The sequence below is a fragment of the Microtus ochrogaster genome, chromosome 7 (assembly GCF_000317375.1).
Source record: "Microtus ochrogaster isolate Prairie Vole_2 chromosome 7, MicOch1.0, whole genome shotgun sequence".
Classification (NCBI taxonomy): Eukaryota; Metazoa; Chordata; class Mammalia; order Rodentia; family Cricetidae; genus Microtus; species Microtus ochrogaster.
Window position 1 is genome coordinate 43203595 of NC_022014.1, and position 20728 is coordinate 43224322.

At 46.9% G+C, this 20728-nt stretch overlaps 1 protein-coding gene across 2 annotated transcripts in view; it reads left to right on the forward strand.

Moving 5' to 3' along the window:
* Glra1 (glycine receptor alpha 1) overlaps nt 1-19862 on the forward strand; it is an 86446-nt gene extending 66584 nt beyond the window's left edge. Inside the window, exons 6-9 of one of the 2 annotated variants that reach the window (XM_005350040.3) lie at nt 1402-1539; nt 5286-5500; nt 12185-12331; nt 19322-19862. In XM_005350040.3, the coding sequence (XP_005350097.1) occupies nt 1402-1539; nt 5286-5500; nt 12185-12331; nt 19322-19636 (815 nt within the window). In that variant the 3' untranslated portion in view covers nt 19637-19862. The remainder of the gene's footprint in view (nt 1-1401; nt 1540-5285; nt 5501-12184; nt 12332-19321) is intronic. The other variant, XM_005350041.3, reaches the window with a different exon arrangement.
* Nucleotides 19863-20728: the final 866 nt, after the last annotated feature.

Sequence of the window (20728 nt, forward strand, 5' to 3'; positions counted from 1 at the left end):
CAACTAGAGAAGTCATGGTCTGGGGATGCTCACCTGCAGGGGAGGCAGACAACTAGAGAAGTCATGGTCTGAGGATGCTCACCTGCAGGGGAGGTAGACAACTGACTGCCCAAGTCACTCTAGCAAAGAGGAGCTAGTGGAGTGTATTGTTGGAAGGAGGAAACAGAACCAGAGGAGAGGTTCAGCCAGTCCAGTGTCTGCCACATAAGCATCAGAACCTGAGTTTGGATTCCCCAGACCCATGTAAAAGCCAAGCACAGCCAGAAATGCAGAGACGGGCAGATATCTGGAACTCACTGGCCAACCAACCCAACTGAAGCAATGTGTTCCATGTTCAGTGAGACCTTGTCTCAAAAACTAAGGTGGTTGTTGGAGAGATAGCTCGGTGGTTAAGAGCTCATATACTGCAGGGCTGGAGCCAGAGGACCTGGATTCCCAGCACCCACAGGGCAGCTCACAACTGTAACTCCAGTTCCTGAGGATGTGACACCCTCACATAGATAGATATGGATGCAGGCAAAACACCAGCCCACATAAAATAAAAATAAACAAAACATTTTTAAAAAGAAGAACACATATATTGCTCTTGCAGAAGACCTAAGTTCAGTTTCCAGCTCCCACATGGGTCGGCTCACAACTACCTGAAAATCAGGCTTCAGGAAAATCTGACACCTCTGGCCTCTGAGGCCATCTGCATACATGTAACACTCTCACATACACACACAAAAATAATAATAATAACAATAAAATATTTTCTAAAAATAAATGACATGGAGAAAAATTGAGAAAGACATCTGACATCAGCTTCTGGCTTACACACACATATTCACATAACCACATGAACATATATATATGTGCTACACCACACACACAAGGTAGAAACTATCTAGGTCATGTACGCCAAAGGAGGCTGAGACAGAAGGATTGTGAGTTTGAAGACAGATCCAGCTAGATAGTTTGTTTGAGGCTAGCCTGGGCTACATGAGACCATGTCTCAAGAAAATAAAAAAGAGCTGGTCCTGGAGCAGAAATCTGGTTGCCTTGATTGGGCCACCATTTCCCACCTATGCTTCTCATTAAGATCACACCTGGTAGATTCACTCCCCAAAGGAAAACCTGTAGAGAACAAAAGGGGAAGTTTTGGGGGGTGGCATGTGCAAGAAGTGTTGGTTGTCAATCATCCTTCATCCTGGAGTGAGGAGCAAGGGCCCCAGGACCAAGCTAGATGGGAGGGCTGGGGAATGAATTTCAACAATTCACCTCTTAAACAAGGGAGGTAAAGAAGAAAAGGCATTGGAATTCCCTGACCTCCACCGTGATCTGAGGCTTCACCAAGCCCCCTACCCTAAGTGTAACACAGAGACCTTCCTGCTGACTGTTCCTTCTCCTGATCCCTCCCAGTTGGATACACCATGAATGACCTCATCTTTGAGTGGCAGGAGCAGGGAGCGGTGCAGGTGGCAGATGGACTGACCCTGCCTCAGTTTATCCTGAAAGAGGAGAAGGACCTGAGATACTGCACCAAGCACTACAACACAGGTGGGTGCCAGAGACTGTCATGCCATCCCCAGAGCATCTCAGACACCATCCAGTCGCAGAACTGCGTGGTCTGTGTTTATCAGCTGGTGGTTAATGGAATAGGTTTGGACCAAAAAAAAATGCCATTAAGATGTTATTTCTGTGAGTCCTGGAGATGCTAACATAAGCCCAGGCCACACCTAATTACAAAGGAAGCTAGTAAATACTCTTTATTCTGGGTAGGGGGTCCTGCTGCTGAGGCAAGGAGGGGGAGTTGGTAGACGGAGTGTGGGCTCTGCCACACAGAAACTTGTGTGCAGAAGTAAAGTGCTTGCCTTGGACTCACCCAAGCAAGAGGGAGCTGGGAGGCCATGGTTCTAAATGGTAATCAGTAAACATTAGAAATTGGTCCATTCTCTGGGAGCCATGGTGGGTAGAGAAGGGGAACCCAGATACTTGGTCAGCTGTCTGTCATCCATGACGGGTCTAAACTTTGCTAGGAGAGGCTGAATTCAGGAAGGAACTGGGATTAGACCATAAGACCATATATAACCATCTCAGACAGGAAGCCAGCTCGTGTGAACACTGTTGGGAGGGGCAAGAGGACCAGTGTGCTAACTGGCATACTCATAAGAAGCTGTGCCTGATCCCAGCTGAGCAGAGGGGAGGTGTACCTGCTATAGGAGAATGGCAAGTCCAGGCAGACAGGGGCACAGGAGAAGCCACTGTAAGTGGAAGCCCCTGTGACAGACAGGCAGCCTGGGCTCTGGTCTGCCTAGGGCAGTTACAGCTTTCTGGGTCACTGCACAGAAATCTCCCGATGTCTGAAGATGTACTTCGCCCCTGAGTGTGCTGACTCTGAGATAACAGGACTCCCAGTGGCCACCATGAGTAACCACTGACCATGGGTCCAAATGACACAACAGATCCTCCCAAGCCACAGGCTTTACCATTTTCCTTTTTATCCCACTCTTTCCTGGGCTGGAATTGACTGAAAGAATTTAATAGTGTATGTATTGAAGATGTACACCTTAGTGTGCGTGCTTTCTATTGTAAAATGGAGACCACAATCAAGCTAATGGATATGTGCCTCACCTCATGCGTGTGCATGTACAAACACGTACACCTAAGATCCACCCTTCTCGGCAAAGGGCTGAAGGACTGTGTATATAGATCAGGACCAGGAACACAGTACAACATCTCCAGAGTTTAATAATCTTGCATGACTGAGTCTTTGCACCCTTTGACCACTATCTCACTTAAACTCCACCATTCCACCTTCCGCTTCTGTGAGTTTGCTTGCCACAGACCATATGCATAACTGAAATGGAAAAGTACTTGTCTTTGTAGTTGGCTCACTTCACTTGGTAGGAAAGGGCCTGCCAATTCCATTCATATATTTGAAAATGGCAGGATCTATCTATCTATCTATCTATCTATCTATCTATCTATCTATCTATCTATCTATCTCATGTGTGTATATACAAATATGTGTTACTATGCTTGTGCACAAAGAAGTCAGAGGATGGCAGGTACCTTCCTCTATCACTCTCTGCTTTCTTTTTAAACTGGGACAACGTTTGGGGTAGACTGGCTGGCAGAAAGCTCCTGGGATTCACCTGCCTCCTCCCCAGCACTGGGATTACAGCTGCTCACCCAAGCAAGAATTTCACCCAATAACCCATCTCCTCTGCCCAATTTTCTTATTTTTAAGACTAATACTCTATTATTTTTCTCTTCTCATCCATTGCATCCTGATGCAACAATAACCTTTTATATATCCATCTAGAAAGTAAAGGAAGGATTTCAGAGACGCGATTGTTCTGTGCTTGCAACAGCATTACTGACAGCAGCCAAGAGGTGGAAAGAGGCGGATGGGCAGGGAACCTTCCCTCTCCTTCCCTCCTCCACTCTTCACCTTTACAGTCTTGGATCAAGCCCTACGGGGACAGAGGTGAAAGATGGACAGGGCACTGATCACATGGAGCCCCATGAAATCTCCTGGTCCCCGGCTTCAGTAGACAGGAACTTAGACCCTTCCCAGTTCCAGCAATACATGAGTGAAAAGAGAAAAAAGGCTGCACAGTCCAGTGCCAAAGATCGAAAGAGAGAGACTGGCTGACTCCCTCACTCACCAGCTGTTCTGTGACTTAAAGGCTTGGGTGATCTCAGGAGCAGAGCTGAGAACACACCAAGGAAAGGAGCCTTCTGCCACTTTGTGAATAAGCGTTCCTGCAAGAGAAAAGGCATTTCCTGGGCTGAGGGAAGAGGAGCAAAGATACTGGCAAGATAAAGTTCAGAAGGGTAACAGAGTAGGCATGCTCCAGACAAGGACAGGGGACAGAGAGTGACCATTAGGGTAATGGAAGAGGGAAATTGCTAGAAATACAGGTCAGAGGTCAACTGGGCAGGACAGTCTAGAGAGTTTGAACTCTCCTGTAGAGAATAGGAAATGTTTCATATAAGAAAAGAAAGAGCAAACAAAGGGATTCTTAAGCAGAGTTGGGATTAAGTCACTTTAAAACCCAAGAGTTGAAAGAAAGAAATACTTAGGAAGAAATAAAGATGTCCGAGAGTATGGGTATGAACATCTCAAATAAGAGTCATCAAACAAAAGGTTTACAAGAAGTGATAGAATTGAGTCATGTTTGGGGACACCAGAGCAGAAGGGCCTGGAAACTCCACCTGTACTCTCTCTTAGCTAAAAATAGTGATGGTGGTGGTGGTGGTGGTGGTGGTGGCGGTGGTGATGGTGAGTGTGACAATGATGGTGAAGATAATGAAAATGATGAAGATGGCAATTAAGCTGATCCCAATGATGGTGGCAGTCATGAAGGCGGAAATGATTTTGAAAGGACAATGGTGATCAAGATGACAGTGATAATGACGTTGGTGACGGTGATAATTATAATGATAACAGTGGTCATGATGGTGGTGGCAAATGAGGCTGCTGAGTACCCACAATGTGTGAGGGCTGTCAGTTCTTCATAAGCACCATCTCACTTCACCCCACTAAAACCATAAGAGCCGCTATATGAGGGCTGGCAAGAGGATTCCAAGGGTAAAGCGCTTGCCACTAGGCCTGGCAACCGTAGGTTGCTCCTCGGGAGCCACATGGTGGAAGGATAAATTCGCTCCCACAAGCTGTTTTCTGACCTCCATACAAGAGCCATGGTATGGCATGCCCACTTGTGCATACACACCCCACAAAAGAATAAATAAATGTAAATGTTTAAAAAGAGTCACCATATGAAGTGTGTATTGTTCATCCTTTAGTGTTCCCAGGAGGTTATCTCCAGGACCCCCTCAGATACCTAGAGGCAAAGATGCCAAAGATGCTCAAGTCCCCTAGGTAGAGTGGGGTAGTGTCTGCATATGACATACACACATCTTTCTGCACGCATTATCTTAGGGTGACTGACAGTACCTAACTCAGCATAAATGCTGTGTACACAGATGTTTGCCTGTTGTCTGAGGTGCAATGACAGGAACAAAGCCTGCATACATTCAGAGGAGATGATCTTCTCCTGAATATTTATTTCTACTTGCACTTGGCTAAAACCATCGATGTAGAACCCACATTTATGGAGGGTCAACTGTGTTACACCATTTACCCTAGGTGAGGAAACTGAGGCACAGAACAATTCAAGCACTTGCCTTTGAGTACAGACAGCATGGAGCTGAATCAGGACTCCAGTCAAGCTGACCCTAATACCGCTGCTGCTATCTATCATGTTCCATGGCTCCTTTGCTGTCATTCCTTGCAGGTAAATTCACCTGCATTGAGGCCCGATTCCACCTGGAGCGGCAGATGGGCTACTACCTGATCCAGATGTACATCCCCAGCCTGCTTATCGTCATTCTGTCCTGGATCTCCTTCTGGATCAACATGGATGCTGCACCAGCTCGTGTGGGGCTGGGCATCACCACTGTGCTCACCATGACCACACAGAGCTCTGGCTCCCGAGCCTCCCTACCCAAGGTGAGTGGCACCACTGGGGAGTACTGAACCCTAGAATAGAGAAGAAGCCGGCACCCCTCATCCCTGCCTGAGACATGAGGAGCATATAGTGTGTCACAATGTATATGCATGCTGCATGTAGCATTGTTTCCAGAAGTCTCTGTCTGGACCACAGTTTCTAGGTTCTTGGCATCTTATTCAAAGAATTAGAGGGTGAGGGAAGATGAATACAGTTTGCAAAAAGTAGGAAAACTTTATTCGTAAGTAAATCCAGAATGTAAATTAGGTACCCTGCCAAAGAGAGCAGCAGCAGGTCACCTGAGTGAGAGAGGGCTCAAGGGTCCAGTCACTGTGTGGGACTTCTTTTTATGGGTCCTGGGTGGGACTGATGACTAATGAATATGATCTGGGTGGTTCTCTATTGTGATTCACAGATTCAAGTTATATAAGCTTTATTGTGCATACTCTTTTCCAAGATGCATCTGATTTTAATCATATGTACACCCAATTATGTAGAGGTATAAAACCGTAAATAAGGGTCAGGTTATGGTGGCACATAACTTTAATCCCAGCACTTGGCAAGCAGAAACAGGTAGATCTCTGAGGTCAGGCCAACCTGATCTACATAGTGAGTTCCCAACTAGCCAGGACTACATAATGATCCCCTGTCTCAAAACAAAGAACAATAGCAACAAAAGACGGTAAAGAGAGAATTTTCCCTACCAGTTTGTTCAGCGGACACACTATGCCGTACCGCTCATGATTCCAAAACCAAATCAGACTGGATCAGCCCCCTCCTTCCTATACCCAGATGCATCCAGGAAAATATTTGAATAGAAACTATCCACAAAGGGCAAGTTCTTCATGGCCATTATCCATTATCTATCCACAGTGGGCATACAGCATGAGGCAGGGGGTAGGGGGACCTAGGTTGTTATATGCATTGTCTGGAGAAGGGTGTATGGAGTCCCAGGTTGCTAAATTGTTCCATGCTTGTCTGACTCGGCGTTCTGTCTCCTCAGTCCTCCCACCAGACTCAACACAGACTGCTTGATTCACCCTTAGCACTAGACATACCTTCTGTTCCCTACACTGCTGTCCCTCCATGCCCCCAGTGAGGAATAACTCTGCCGCCATGCCCCACTCCTTGACACCCTCCTGAGACGTACCACACTGCTGCCTATCGCTGCTTCCTCCTGCTCTGCGTTTCCCTAATGCCAGGCCCAGTTTCTGCTCCATTCACTCTAACTGTCCAAGGCACTTCCCACTCTGTCTGCTAGCACCAGACACAGCACTGTGCTCTGCTATTCAAGCCAGGCCCATGCTGGTGATAAACAGTGTCTGCACCGTTTCCAGTCAGGACCACACATCGCTTCTGCTTTCACACAGGGACACCGAAAGAGTATCCGAGACACACTCACGACCTTCACCTACATTCACTAATTGTTAGTACTTATGTTTTGTTTATCTATATAAGGAGATAGATAGATACAGAAATAGCCAAATAGTATAGAAAGATGCTATCTGTAGATAAGGTAGACAGATATATTAGATGGCATACATGTAGACATAAATACATTCGTGCATGCATACATACATACATACATACATACATAAACGCTTCTAGCTAGCATTAAGTATCAACTCAATAGAACCTAGAGTCATCTAAGGGATTCTCAGCTGAGGGGTTGCACAGATCACATTGGTCTGTGGGCATGTCTATGGAGGGATTGTCTTAATTGTTAATTGATGTAGGAAATCCCAGCCCACTGCGGGCAGTGCCGTCCCTATGTAGGTGATCCAGAGCTATATAAGAAAGCTAGCTGAGCACAAGTGAACAGAGAGGAAGCCAGCAAGTAAGATTCTCCCATCCGTGGTCTCTGCTTCGAGTATCACTCTGAGTTCCCACCCTGATTTCCCTCAGTAACGAAATGTGACCTGGAAGTGTCATCCAAATAAGCCCTTTCCTCCCCTAGTAGCTGTGGGTCAGAGCATTTGTCCCAGCAACAAAAAAGAAACAAGAACAGATAGACAGATCATACAAATATGTATACATACATACATATATATGCATACATACATACATGACAGATGAGTAGACAGTTGGAGGACGTTATAGAAGATCAATGATATATAGATAGATGATAGGTTATTAATAGATTGAGAGATACTAAGAGTTGATTATTAAACAGATGATAGGCTTAGGGTAGGTTATTGATCAATTATTCTATCTCTTTTTGCCTCTTCTGAAGCTCTAGTCATCATGTGTTGGTGGCGTTGGTGGTTTCCCATGAGTCTCTGTGGCTGTGCTCCTCTCCCCTCATTCTTCCCCACATACTCATGATCTCAACGCTGCGGACTTCTCTCCACATTCTCTGGTTCTTTCTTCTACCTCCTCATACCCACTGCTGTCTCTCTAGTGAAATTCCCATCTTAATTATTGACTTTCAACATCAGAGTTTTCATTTGGCTCTCTTATAATTTTTACCTTTCTACTAATGTGTCCTGTTTGGTGAGAGAATGTTCTCAAATGTTCCTTTAGCTTCTATAGGATATCATATAGCTGGCCTTGAACTTGCTGTATAGCTGAGGATGACTTAGAACTCCTGATGCTTCTGTCTCTGCCTTCTAAGGGCATGTGTGCCACTATCATACCGGATAGATAGTTTTTGTTTTATTTGAGACAGACTGCTCTGTAGCCCAGGCTGGCCTTGAATACACGGCAATCCTCCACCCTCAACCTCCTTAGTCAAGGGACTAAAGATGTATGTATGAAACCACGCCCAAATTCCTATACACAGTTCTTTCAATTGCTTGAATATATTTAAGATAACTAATTTAATGTCTTTCTCTATCCGGTATGATAGTGGCACACATGCCCTTAGAAGGCAGAGACAGAAGCATCAGGAGTTCTAAGTCATCCTCAGCTATACAGCAAGTTCAAGGCCAGCTATATGATATCCTATCTTTAAGAATAATAAAAATAAAGGAACTAGATACATGGCTTAGAGATTAAAAGCACTCACTGATCTTGCAGAGGACCTTAGTTAAATTACCTGCTCCCACAACACAGCTTCCTATATATCCAACCCCATAGGATCCAATGCCTCTAGCCTTTTGTACAAATACTCATACATGGACACAATGCATACACATAACTAAAAATAAAATCAAATGTTAAGCCTGTTAAGTCTGATATCTGGTGTCCTCAGGTGCCACCTCTTTGATCCATATTCTTTTTTTCCTGTAACTGGGTCATATTTTTCTGGTGAGAGAGTTATTTTTTGTTTTGAGTTGTTTGTTTGCTAGTTTTGCACACCTAGTAAATCGCTCGTATTACATAATACAACATGGCAATTTTTGGAACTCGGGTTCTACCCCCCCAAGGACTTATTGTTGACATTTATTCTTTGTCTGAGCTGGTTCTGTGAACCCTGTATTCTGTGTTATGTCAACCATTGAAGTCTGGCTCACTCAGCCTGGTGGCCACACAAAAACCACAGATTTTTATGGAATGTCCCCCATCTCCTCCTGAGAAAGTCTGCTAGAGTCAGCATTAGCCAGGCAATGCACCACTTGGCTTCAGCCTTTACTTCCTGCTGGGGGTCAGGATGTCCTGGATTGTCCATGAACACTCACAGATTAGCCTGCTGTGATGGCATCTCGTGATGTAGCTCGTTTTCCTGAACTTTTTATTTGGCATTGCAAAGGCTTGAACCCAGGCCTTTGAGCTTGCCGGGCAAGTGCCCCACTACTGAGCTCTCGCCCCAGTCCCCTCTTTCATGTTTTTGATTAACCTATCGCTTTGCCTCAGTGCCTCTGATAGCAACTGCCACTAATTGTTTTCAACCAGTGTCCCCCAAATTAAAAAAACACAAATGAAACTGTTCCCAGGGCCCACTCCAAATCAGGTCAAAGAAAAGCAGCCAGTGAGCAGGCGTTCTAAGGGGAACAGCAGAGGAGGCCAAAGGCGGAGGGCAAGGCCCTGGGAACCAGAGTCAAGCAGCTCCTCTGCCCTCTCCAGTGGCTGCCTGGTGGTTGGTTATTACTGGGCTTTTCCGGCTACTGATTTTCAAGGCTACTGTGGTCTGGAGGGTTAGGACGGGAGAAGAGCCAGTTAAAGCGCCCGAAGCCCCCAGGGGAAATGAAGCAGGGCACACAGACTCTCTACAGGGTGGATCACAGTCTCACTCTGAGTTCCACCAAAAGATGGAGATAACTGATATCCAACGTCCAATGGATGGACAAAAACAGTGCTGTGTATCCATACTATCGAATATTATTAAGCCATAAAAATAAACTGTTGAGTCCTGGAGGGACGGCTCAGCCGTTAAAGGCTAGGCTCACAACCAAAAATAAACTGTTGAGGTTGGAGAGACAGCTCAGCAGTTAAGAGCACTTGCTTCTCTTGCTGAAGACTGACATTGGGTTCCCAGCACAAACGTAGGGCAGTGCATAAAGCACCTGGAACTCCAGCTCTAGGGGGAACTGATGGCCTCTTCTGGCCTCCACAGGCCCTGCACTCATGTACGTCTACACATACAAATGCATGCATAGACACACAAATAAATATAAAATAAATACATGCAAATAAATCACCACTGTTGTGTGTAACAGTTAGGTGAGCCTAAAAAATATTATAAGTGAGATAAACCAGGCATGGAAGGAGACATGTTGTAATATTATTTCATAACGGAATTCGGGAATGTTCAGAACAGAGAAACCACAGAAACACAAAGCAGATTAGTTGATCTTCAGGGTTGGGGAAGCAGAAACGTGAGGGGTAAAAGATACCAGCTTTCAATTGTTTTAAAGCAATGCTGTGAACTTGCTAGTCTCTCCACAATCCAGCTGCTTTTGTTGTTGCTGTTGTTACTTTTTCGTTCATTGGAGGGGGGATGGCACATATAAGCAACAGAGTCAGAGAACAACTTAGGAGAGTTGGTTCTTCACTTCCACCGCGTGGGTCCTGGGGTTTGAACTCAGGTCATCGGGCTTGTCAGCAAGTGCCCTTTTCCACTGAGCCATCTCTCAGCCATCAACTGCTTTCCTTGAATAAATTCCCTCAGGATGGCTTTGAGCCTTTGGTATTAATCAACAGAGGTCTAGGTCACGTGACTGTAGCAGTTTCTGCCAGTGCGGTCAATGATTCTGTGAAGGCACAGTTTCTGAGGGTCTGACAGTGCTGCTTGCTAACAGCCTCCTTTCATGCCAACACTCAGTCCAGCATCCTCCCAAACGGGGATACGATGCTCCACTCCAGTGCGCCATCCTCCTCTCTTCCCTTCTCACGTCGGCATCATATCTTTTCCCTGACATTCTGCCCAGCTTGTTCCATGTGCTTTCTCTATCTTCCTCTGTTCCTTCCATCCTGATATCCCAGCTGAAGAGCAGAGGGGAGTGTGGGAAGTTACTGGAGAGCAGGCAATGCCCCATCCACACGCAACACAACAATCTCCTCTTATCCCCGGGGATCATACTCTAGGGACACTCCACTGTGCTCTCCCTCTGGCAATTGCATGAAAAGACAATGGTACCAAACCCTATATGCCATATTCCTTTCCTATGCGTACCATATTTTGTCGACAATGTGTTCTGCTGTGGTGCTGGACGGATGGCTCGGGGGTTAAGGGTGCTTGCTGCTCTTGCAGAGGACCCAAGTTCAGTTCCCAGAACCACACTGGGCAGCTCACAGCTGTCTATAACTCCAGCTCCAGAAGATCTGATGACCTCATCTTGTCTCCGCAGATGCTATACTCACATGCAAATATACACTGAAATGTATAATTTAAAAATAAAATTTTTAAATGTATCCTTAGGCTGGAGAGATGACCAGTGGTTAAGAGTACTGACTGCTTTTCTAGAGGACCCAGGTTCAATTCCCAGCACCCACATGGTAGCTCATAACTTTCTGTAGCTGCAGTCCCATGGGGTCCTGTGCCCTCTCTAGCCTCTTCAGGAACTGCAGGCATGTGATACATAGACACACACACATACACACACACACAGAGGCAAAATATCTATATATAAAAAACATAAAATAGAAAATAAACCTGTAAAATTAAAAAAAAAAGGTTAGGATTTTCTTAAAAATGTCGATGGTGGCGCACGCCTTTAATCCCAGCACTCGGGAGGCAGAGGCAGGCGGATCTCTGTGAGTTCGAGACCAGCCTGGTCTGCAGAGCTAGTTCCAGGACAGGCTCCAAAGCCACAGAGAAACCCTGTCTCGAAAAACCAAAAAAAAAAAAAAAAAAAAAAAAAAAAAAAAAAAAAAGTGTTACTGATGTAGACCTTAGCAATGTCAACAAAAGGTACTTTCCATATTAAATTGAGAACTTTGCCGTTTTGTTTAAAAGACGCCTTTTGTAGCTTTTCTGATCATATCCAAATTCCCAACATCTCTGTGTTTGCACTTTGGAGCCATTATTAAGTAAATTAAGCTTTGGCCAGAGTCCCTCTGATAATGCGTGTGGTCACACCGTGACTGGTAGAAGGGTAGTGAATGCAGAGTGGATACACTTGGGAGAGAATTGGCTTATGTTATCGGCAGGGTGGAGTATGACAACGCGAGAGTTCATCGCACTGTTCAGAACAGGGCAGGACCTAAAGCTTACAAACTACTTATTTCTGGAATCTTGCACCCACTATTTCCGGACCTTTTCCTCTCCCCTCACCTCCCCGTGCTTTCTCCCACCTTCACTCCAGGTGTCCTATGTGAAAGCTATTGACATCTGGATGGCTGTTTGCCTGCTCTTCGTGTTCTCGGCTCTGCTGGAATATGCGGCCGTGAACTTCGTGTCCCGGCAACACAAGGAGCTGCTGCGATTTAGGAGGAAGCGGCGACATCACAAGGTAGGCCTTTGGGGTGTGGCCTAGGGAGGGGCAACTGGTGGACAGAGGAAGAGCTATGAGCAGTCCCATGACCTTGGCTTCATTGGGCTGTCCCAGGGGTAAGGCAAGTGAGAGTCTAGGGTCAAACCCTGAAAACCTTAACTTTTCCCCTTATGAATGATGACGTACTTGGTTACAGGAGCCTCTCTTTAACCACAGCAGCAGTGCTGTAGGGATTATCAAGTGGCACCAAGAAGCAAATGCCCACAGTCATGATGATAATCAGCTTCATCCTGTAGACAGGGCAGGCTGGGGCAGGCCTGCTGCTTGCTTTCTCAATGTGGCTTCAAACTGGCCTTCTCTGGGCTGTTTCATCATCATCTATAAAAACTGGCTTGGTAGGAGACTACGCTGAGGATGAAGTCAGAGGTTCCAAGGAAGCTTTAAACTTTCTTTGTCCCTATCTCACCAGTGTCAAGGATTAAAACTATTACACACACAGCTCCCCCTTAGTATGGTAAACATCCGCAAACATGATTCAATTCATTCTCGCCAATCAACCACAGGACAATCTTCCTGGGGCCCAGACAGCAAGGTCTTTCTATGTCTGTACTGGAAAAGATTTTGGCAGGCTGGATGGAGCCTCCTAGAAGGTTTAGCCCTTCCTACTGTCCTTTAGGAACCAAGTGTCTCCTTTGAAATAGTAACCATTTGTAGGCAGAAGCAGGAGGATTGAGGGTTCAAGGTCAGCCTGGGCTACAGCATAGCACTGTCTCAAAAAGGGGGGGGGGGTTGGGGTGTGGCTCTGTTGGTAGATTGCTCACCTAGCATTTGTGAAGCCCCCAGTTCCATGCCTCACACTGCATAATTCCAGACGTGAGTGCACACCTATAATCCCAGTACTTGGAGGTAGAGGTAGGAGAATCAGAAGTTCAAAGTCATCCTTTGCTATGTCAAGCTCAAGGTAAGCTTGAGCTACATGAGACCTTTTCTCAAAAAAAAAAAAAAAAGTAAAATGAGGTGCAGTGATTTTCACTGTAATCCCAGCACTCTGAAAACTGAGGCAGGAGGATCAAATGTTCAAAGTTAAAAGCTAGGAAAGGTTATCTGAATTAGAGAAAGCCTCTAGGCAGCTATAGGGAAGCCATCATCCAGACTGGGCAAAGACTTTCCACTGTGGCTGCTGTGGAGTCTCCATGCTCCTGTGAGTTCTGTAAGTCCAATAAAATCATTGTTGAGGTAAGGAGATCAAGGCTAGCCTTGGCTACAAAGGAAAAAGGGAAGGAAGGAAAGGAAGGAGAGAAGGGAGAGACAGAAAGGGGTAGAAAGGGATAAAGGGAAAGGGGTTGGAAAGCTGGCTCAGTGGTTAAGAACACAGTCTTAGCTGGGTGTTAATGGTACACACCTTTAATCCCAGCACTTGGGATGCTGAGGCAGACAAATCTCTGTTAGTTCAAAGCCAGTCTGATCTACAGAGCAAGTTCCAGGACAGCCAGGGCTACACAGAGAAACCTGCCTCAGAAAACAAACAAATGGGGAGTGGAGATATAGTTTAGTGGTTAAGAGTACTGGCTGCTTTTCCAGAGATCCTGAGTTCAATTCCCAGCACGTCAAAACCATCTGTAATGAGAATTGGTGTACTCTTCTGGCCTGCAGGAATACATGCAGGCAGAAAACTGTATAAATAATAAATAAATAAACGTTTCATTAAAAAAAAGAAAACAAACAAAAAATAAAGAACATAGGACAGGTTCAATTCTGAGGATACAAATGTTAATTCACAACCACTGGCAACTCCAGGAGATTCAATGCCTTCTTTGACCTCAGAGAACACTAGGCACATACACATAAAATAATTTTAATGGTTTGTTCACTTTTATTTTATGTACATTGGATGTCTTGTCTGCATGCATGTCTTTGTGAGGATGTCAGGTCTTGGAGTTACAGACAGTTGTGAGCCACCATGTAGGTGCTGGGAATTGAACCCAGTTCCTCCAGAAGAGCAGTCAGTGCTGTTAACTGCTGAGTTATCTTTTCAGCCCCTAAAATAAATTTTTTTAAGGAATAAAATATATAGAAAGCCACTTGAGCCACGAACTTCTGGCACCACCTGAAACGCTTGCCACCTTTAACAAAATTGAGTACCCATCCCCATGTGTAGCTACACAATGGAGCTGCCCTTAGGCAGAGCACACACGCTCCAGCTCACCCCAGACCCAGCTCACATCATCACTCCCCTTGTGTACAGATGAACTGATGTGAGCTCATTCACAAGGGCTCTGCACTTGGTCCGAGCATCAGAAGCCAAGGTTGGTTACTTGGGCCCACACAATGGAAGACCTCCCCATTGGCATCTGGGTGCGGCTTGACTGGAGTCCTGTAGATCTGGGCTGCAGAAACCTCCCTTGAGTAGGAAGCCTACGCAGGTTTTGGAGCTTTGATGATGAGTGGCAAGGAACTAGCTCCAACCTGGATTTCTCTAGGCCGATGATCTGGGCCAGGCTCCCCAAGTCCCACTGTTTCCCCACATTCACAGTTGTTGTCTCATTTGCTGGGCAGAGAGCATCCAGTCTTCCAAGTCCCTGGCCCACCTCATTAGAAGGATCACTGGGAGGCTTCTGCGGGGGCCCAGACTCAGCAAGAGCTCTGGATCCCTCCTGTGGGTTCCATAGTCTATGTTTCACAGTCTGTCTCTTGCTCCATCCCCAGGTGTCCCCAGGAAGATGAACATGCTTGTGCTGTCACCTGCTGGTTGTAGTCAGAATAGCAAGCCTTTTCCAGTTACTCCTTAGGTATTTCTTTTCTCCAGCATACAAGGGGCCACTGTCTAGCTAGAAGGGGCCAAACCTCTTTCCCTACCAATGTGTAACAGATAGGAAGGTGGAACAAAACTCTCCAAAAATGTCTAGGAACGCTACTGTGGTGTTTCCCATCCCAATAGAGCCCATTATATGCAGTGGGATTCATGTGGTGGAGGGGCTCCTGTTTGTCTAGAGATGGTTGGTTCGTTGTGTACAGGAAGCACTGATCATTTCCTGCAGTGTCATTCCAAGGTTTTGCTCTTATTTGTCTTTTGAGACAGCTCATATAGCCCGGGCTGGCCTTGAGCACGTGTGTGTGTGTGTGTGTGTGTGTGTGTGTGTGTGTGTATACACTCACAAGTATCCATGTATGTCTGCATGTGTAGAAATATGGAGATCAGAGAATAACTTGTAAGAATACATTCTTGAGCTGAAAAGATGACTCAGCAGTTAAAAAGCACTAGCTCCTTTTTCCAGAGGGCCTGGGTTCAATTCCCAGCACCCATGTGATAACTCACAACTGTAACTCTAGTCCCAGGGGATTTAATATACTGATACATTCACACCAATGCACATAAAATAAAGTTAAATAATATATATGTATATGTTATTTAATCTATGCATATATATTATTTTAAAAAATAACCCATGCTCTCCTATTGTATGGGTCCTGGGGATTGAACTCAGGTTTTCAGCCTTAGCAGCAAACACTTTTTACCCACTTGGCCTTCTTATCAGCCCACACCTGCTTTGTTCACTTTGAAATCTTTTAATTTTTTTTTATTTTTATTTTATGTCTATGAGTATTTTGTCTGTGTGTATGTATGCTCCTGGTGCCAGAGGAGACAAAAAAAAGGGCACTGAATCCTCTAGAGCTGGAATTAGAGACAGTTGTGAGCCACTATGCGGGTGCTGGGAACCAAACCCAGGTCCTCTGCAAGAACAGTCCGTGTTCTTAAGTGCTGAGCCACCTCTCCAGTCTGACCTCTTCTAGAGCATTCAGTGTTGCTCAGTGTTACAGGCCTTAGCTCTGAGTTAGAGCGGCAGATGTGTGGAGACCATTTACACTTCTGGGTCATCCATTACCATGCTGGGTCATACAGTACCACACTGGGTGTCTGCACCGGTACTGTGTTGTGTTGTGTGGTGATAACCGCCATAAAAAAGTGAGGGGGGACACAACCATTTCTATTCTCTGCCTCCTAACAGCAAGGGCAAGTTCACGTTTGGATATTATAAAGTCCCAGGTCGCTTGCCAGGTCCTGGGTCTAGGAATGTGCTGGCTGCTGGCTTCCCCCACTCCTCTTCTTGGCCTTGGTGTGGGGCCTCCACTGCCTTCCAGTGTTTGCTCTGCACCTGTCTGCCCTCCCTCGTGCTCTGCCCCACATTCTCTGCCCTCCACAGTGAATGCTGAGCCAGACTGGCTCACTGATCGTTTCCTGGGCATTAGTCATGTGTCTGACACAGAATGCAGCACCCCCTTGGATAAACCAAAAGAGTGCAAAGAAGAAAATATTTAAAAGGAGGCTGAGTAGGCTGGAGAGCTGGCTCAAACATTAGGAACACTTGCTGTTCTTGTAGAGGACCCAGGTCTGATTCTCAGCACACACAATGGTAGCCCACACTGCCTGCAGCCCCAGGTCCAGGATACCCAGCACTCTCTTCTGGCCTCTGGAGGCACTGTGTGCACTTAGAACGCAAACATGCATGCAGGAAAAACATCCATGCACATAAAATAAATAAGTCTAAGAAAAAAATTGAAGAGGCTGGGGGCTGATGAAGATTTCATTTATTGAAGTAATAATCTTGCTAGGGTTTGTGCTTCCGCACTTAAAGAACATGTCTGTGTGCTCGGTGTTTGTTTCCTGTTGGGTTTTGTGAGCTGGCTGTTCCTGGTTTGAGGGACGGGGCCTCACATACTTCAAGCTGACCTCCATCTGTGTGACTCAGCTGGTCCAGAACTCTTGATCCTCTTGCTTCTGCCTCCAGATGCTGGGAGGACAGGCTGCGCCACAGCAGCCCTCACAAGCTTACTCACTAACACGGTGCTTCTCAACCCCCCTAACACCGCAGCCCTCTGCAGTTCCTCGCCTTGTGGGGACCCCCAACCATAAAACTATTTTCATTGCTACTTCAAAACTGTAATTTTCCTACTGCTATGAATTATCATGTAAATATCTGTGTTTTCTGATAATCTTAGGCAACCCCTGTGAAAAGGCGGTTTGTCCCCAACCCCCAAAAGGGGCCGCCACCCACTGGTTGAGAACTGCTATTCTCAATGGAAGAGGCAATGTCAGATTCCAGTGGGATCAGTGGCATTCAGGGCGCCCTGCATGACAGCTAGCCTGTCTTTGGGAGCTAAGAGGGGAGGCCAGGGCTCCCGTTTGGGAGGCAGAAGCATAGCAAAGAGAATAACTTGAATTGGACCAAAGAGGAAAAGCTCAACATCCTCAAATGTGAGGGAATGCTTCCTGGTGACTGAAGAATAATGTCACACAGAGAATGGCATGCAGGGAGATGGAGCAGGTGGACACACTCCAGGCAATCTGAGGCCTTCGTTAGCACTGGGAGAATTTAACTATCCTGAGGTCAGTGGCAGCCTGCTAAAAAGTTCTTAGTAGAACACAGCATAGTCGCACATGCCCACGGTCCCAGCATTTGACATACTGAGGCAGGGAGACGGAGATGATGGAACGTCCTAGGGTGGCAGAGGCACGGGGAGGTCGGAGTATTTGGATCCTGGGTTGCATTTCTTACTCTCATCTGCATTGTCTTTTGGGGAACAAGCAAGACAGAATTCCTCTCCTGGAAGGAAGCTCTTGGTGTCCAGGAGGGCAATGTGAGCTGGTGAATCTTGCCAGCACCACACACTGAGTTGGGAGCCAGCTTGCAGCCAAAACACAGGCGTTGGCCTGGGCCTGGGCAGACGGTTCAGCCACTGAAGTGCTTCTGGCTTAAGCATGAGAACCAGAAGTGCCTGGCAGGTGGGGTAACCTGCCTGTGAGCTCAGCTCCAGGGAGGCAGGCAGGTGGGGTAACCTGCCTGTGAGCTCAGCTCCAGGGAGGCAGGCAGGTGGGGTAACCTGCCTGTGATCTCAGCTCCAGGGAGGCAGGCAGGTGGGGTAACCTGCCTGTGATCTCAGCTCCAGGGAGGCAGGCAGATGGGGGTAACCTGCCTGTGAGCTCAGCTCCAGGGAGGCAGACACAGGAGATCCCCGGAGCAAGCTGGCCAGCCAGACAAGCTGAACTGGTGAGCTCTGGGTTCAACTGAGAGACCTTGTCTCAACAAGTAAGGACAAGGATCTAGAAAGATTCCTGACGTCAACCTCTGGCCTTCACATGTACCCATGCATGCACACGTGTACCACACACTTATGAGTGCACATATACACAGAAAACAAAACAAACTCCTTGGCCTTCTGGTCCTGTTGTGGAGCTGCAAGTGTAGGGGCCTGGCCAGGGCAAAATGGAGCTGACCGGGAAAGGGATGAACCACTAGGATCTGGGACCAAGCATTTTACAAAGAAAGAGAAGGTCAACAAAGCCAGCAGGGGTGCAGATCACGTGGGAAGTGGGTTGGACTGGAAAGGTAAGTTGGGGCCAAATGACAAAGAGCCTTTGACAAGCTTCTGGGAATCAGAAGACTCTTGAAGGTGATGGTGTGGAAACGTGAGGCAGGAAGAAGCCATGGCTTCCCTGGCTTGTAACATGGGAAAGCCAGGAGCTTTCTGCTCCTTCCCAGGCCATCACAGGGTGGGGAATACAGGACGAGGGCAACAGAACAGAGGCAAAGCAGGGGATGTCTCCAAACTATCCTTGGAAACCCTAATCAAACCCCAGGCCAGCCTGGAGTCAGCTACTCAGTGAAGCCTCCAAAGATGAAAAAGCCTTGAGAAGAAACCTTAAAATAATTCTCAGGCAAGGGAAGGAAGTTAGCAGACTGAGGTCACAAGTCAGTAAATGACAAAGACCCACAACCTGGCGCGGAACTCAGACCTCAGAATCTGTACCCATTCCCATCCCCTGGCTTGCATCTGTTTCCGGAGGTGAGTGGCGCCCCTCTATAAGGCCGAACTCCCCAGCCAGCCAGACTGCCTCCAGCAACTGGGGACACAAAGCCTGAGAGACAGGGAGGATCAGATGGCATGGCCTGGTCCCCAAGGGGAGTGCCTTGCAGGGAGGGTGCCCAGCCCTTGTCTTATTTTAAGTAGAGCCCCATGCTGAATCTGTTTCAGGATGATGAGGGTGGAGAAGGCCGCTTCAACTTCTCCGCCTATGGGATGGGCCCAGCCTGTCTGCAGGCCAAGGATGGCATCTCTGTCAAGGGTGCCAACAACAACAACACCACCAACCCCCCTCCTGCACCGTCCAAGTCCCCAGAGGAGATGCGGAAACTCTTCATCCAAAGAGCCAAGAAGATCGACAAGATATCACGCATCGGTTTCCCCATGGCCTTCCTAATCTTCAACATGTTCTACTGGATCATCTACAAGATTGTTCGAAGAGAGGATGTCCACAACAAGTGATGGCTGTGGAGGGGGGGGTGGGGAGAGGGTGGTGGGAGGAGCACAGAGGCTGGGAGCCAGGGGAGGAGGGAGAGAGGGAGAGCGCACACCCATCTCCCTCCAAGTGCAATAGAAACCGCAGGGGTGGATACTTCCAGGGTATGGCAATATTCATCTAGCCTCCAAGGGCATGAGGTGGTGGGGAAGCCTTTTCAAATACAGCAACTGAGGACCATGAGGGTTAGGGTGGGGGTCAGGGAGGGGGACTGGGGAATCACAGCTTTCAAAATTCAAGTCCATGGCAGGGGGGGGTATCCTGTTTGGAGGTCAGTGCTGCCTGCCCCAGAGCAGGAAAACAGTGTAATATATGACATATAACCATGCTTAACATTAATGCAAAACCCATGAGAACAAATGATGCGTCTTTTAAATCAGCTTAGTAACTGCTTAAACTTCTAAAGTCCCCAAAGTGATGGACAACTTCTCCCAGAGTAGAAATGGTCACTAGCAAGCTTGCTGTGGTATGTGCCCTTACAAATGCCATGTCGATCTTCAAGCTGACCCCCGTTGACACATGCCAAAAAGCCATTCCACCTCTGCTTCAAGAGGGTCACATGACAGCGGCGTGGGTCATGGAGATGGATAAAGGTAGACCAACAGCAGGAAGTGACTGAGGAGAAGGACCATTGTGGAAGCCTGAGGATGAAGAATCCAGGAACCCCCACAGGGCGCCAAGCTTGCTCCTCTTGCTTCCGCGCTTCAATGCCAGCCCAACTCAGCGCCAGCCCTATGGCCGCCATGGTCATCTCGTTGTATTACCAATATGCAATCTTTTTTATTGTTGAAAAAACGTAATAATCTCAAGAAATAATATGGGGAGAGACTGAGTGTAAACTCATGAACTTTTTTCCAAATGTCTATTTTTTTGGAGAGTCCCTTTGGAACTGCAAGCAGGTGTGTTATGGGAATGTGGACCTGGCTGAAATAGGTCCCAAATGCCAGGTGGGAATCAAGTTTGAAAAGGTGAAAGAGAGGTCGCCGATGCTGCTGCTGCCCATTCTGTGGGTGGGTGGGAAGAGACTGTGATATTTAGAAAGTCCATTCATTATATTT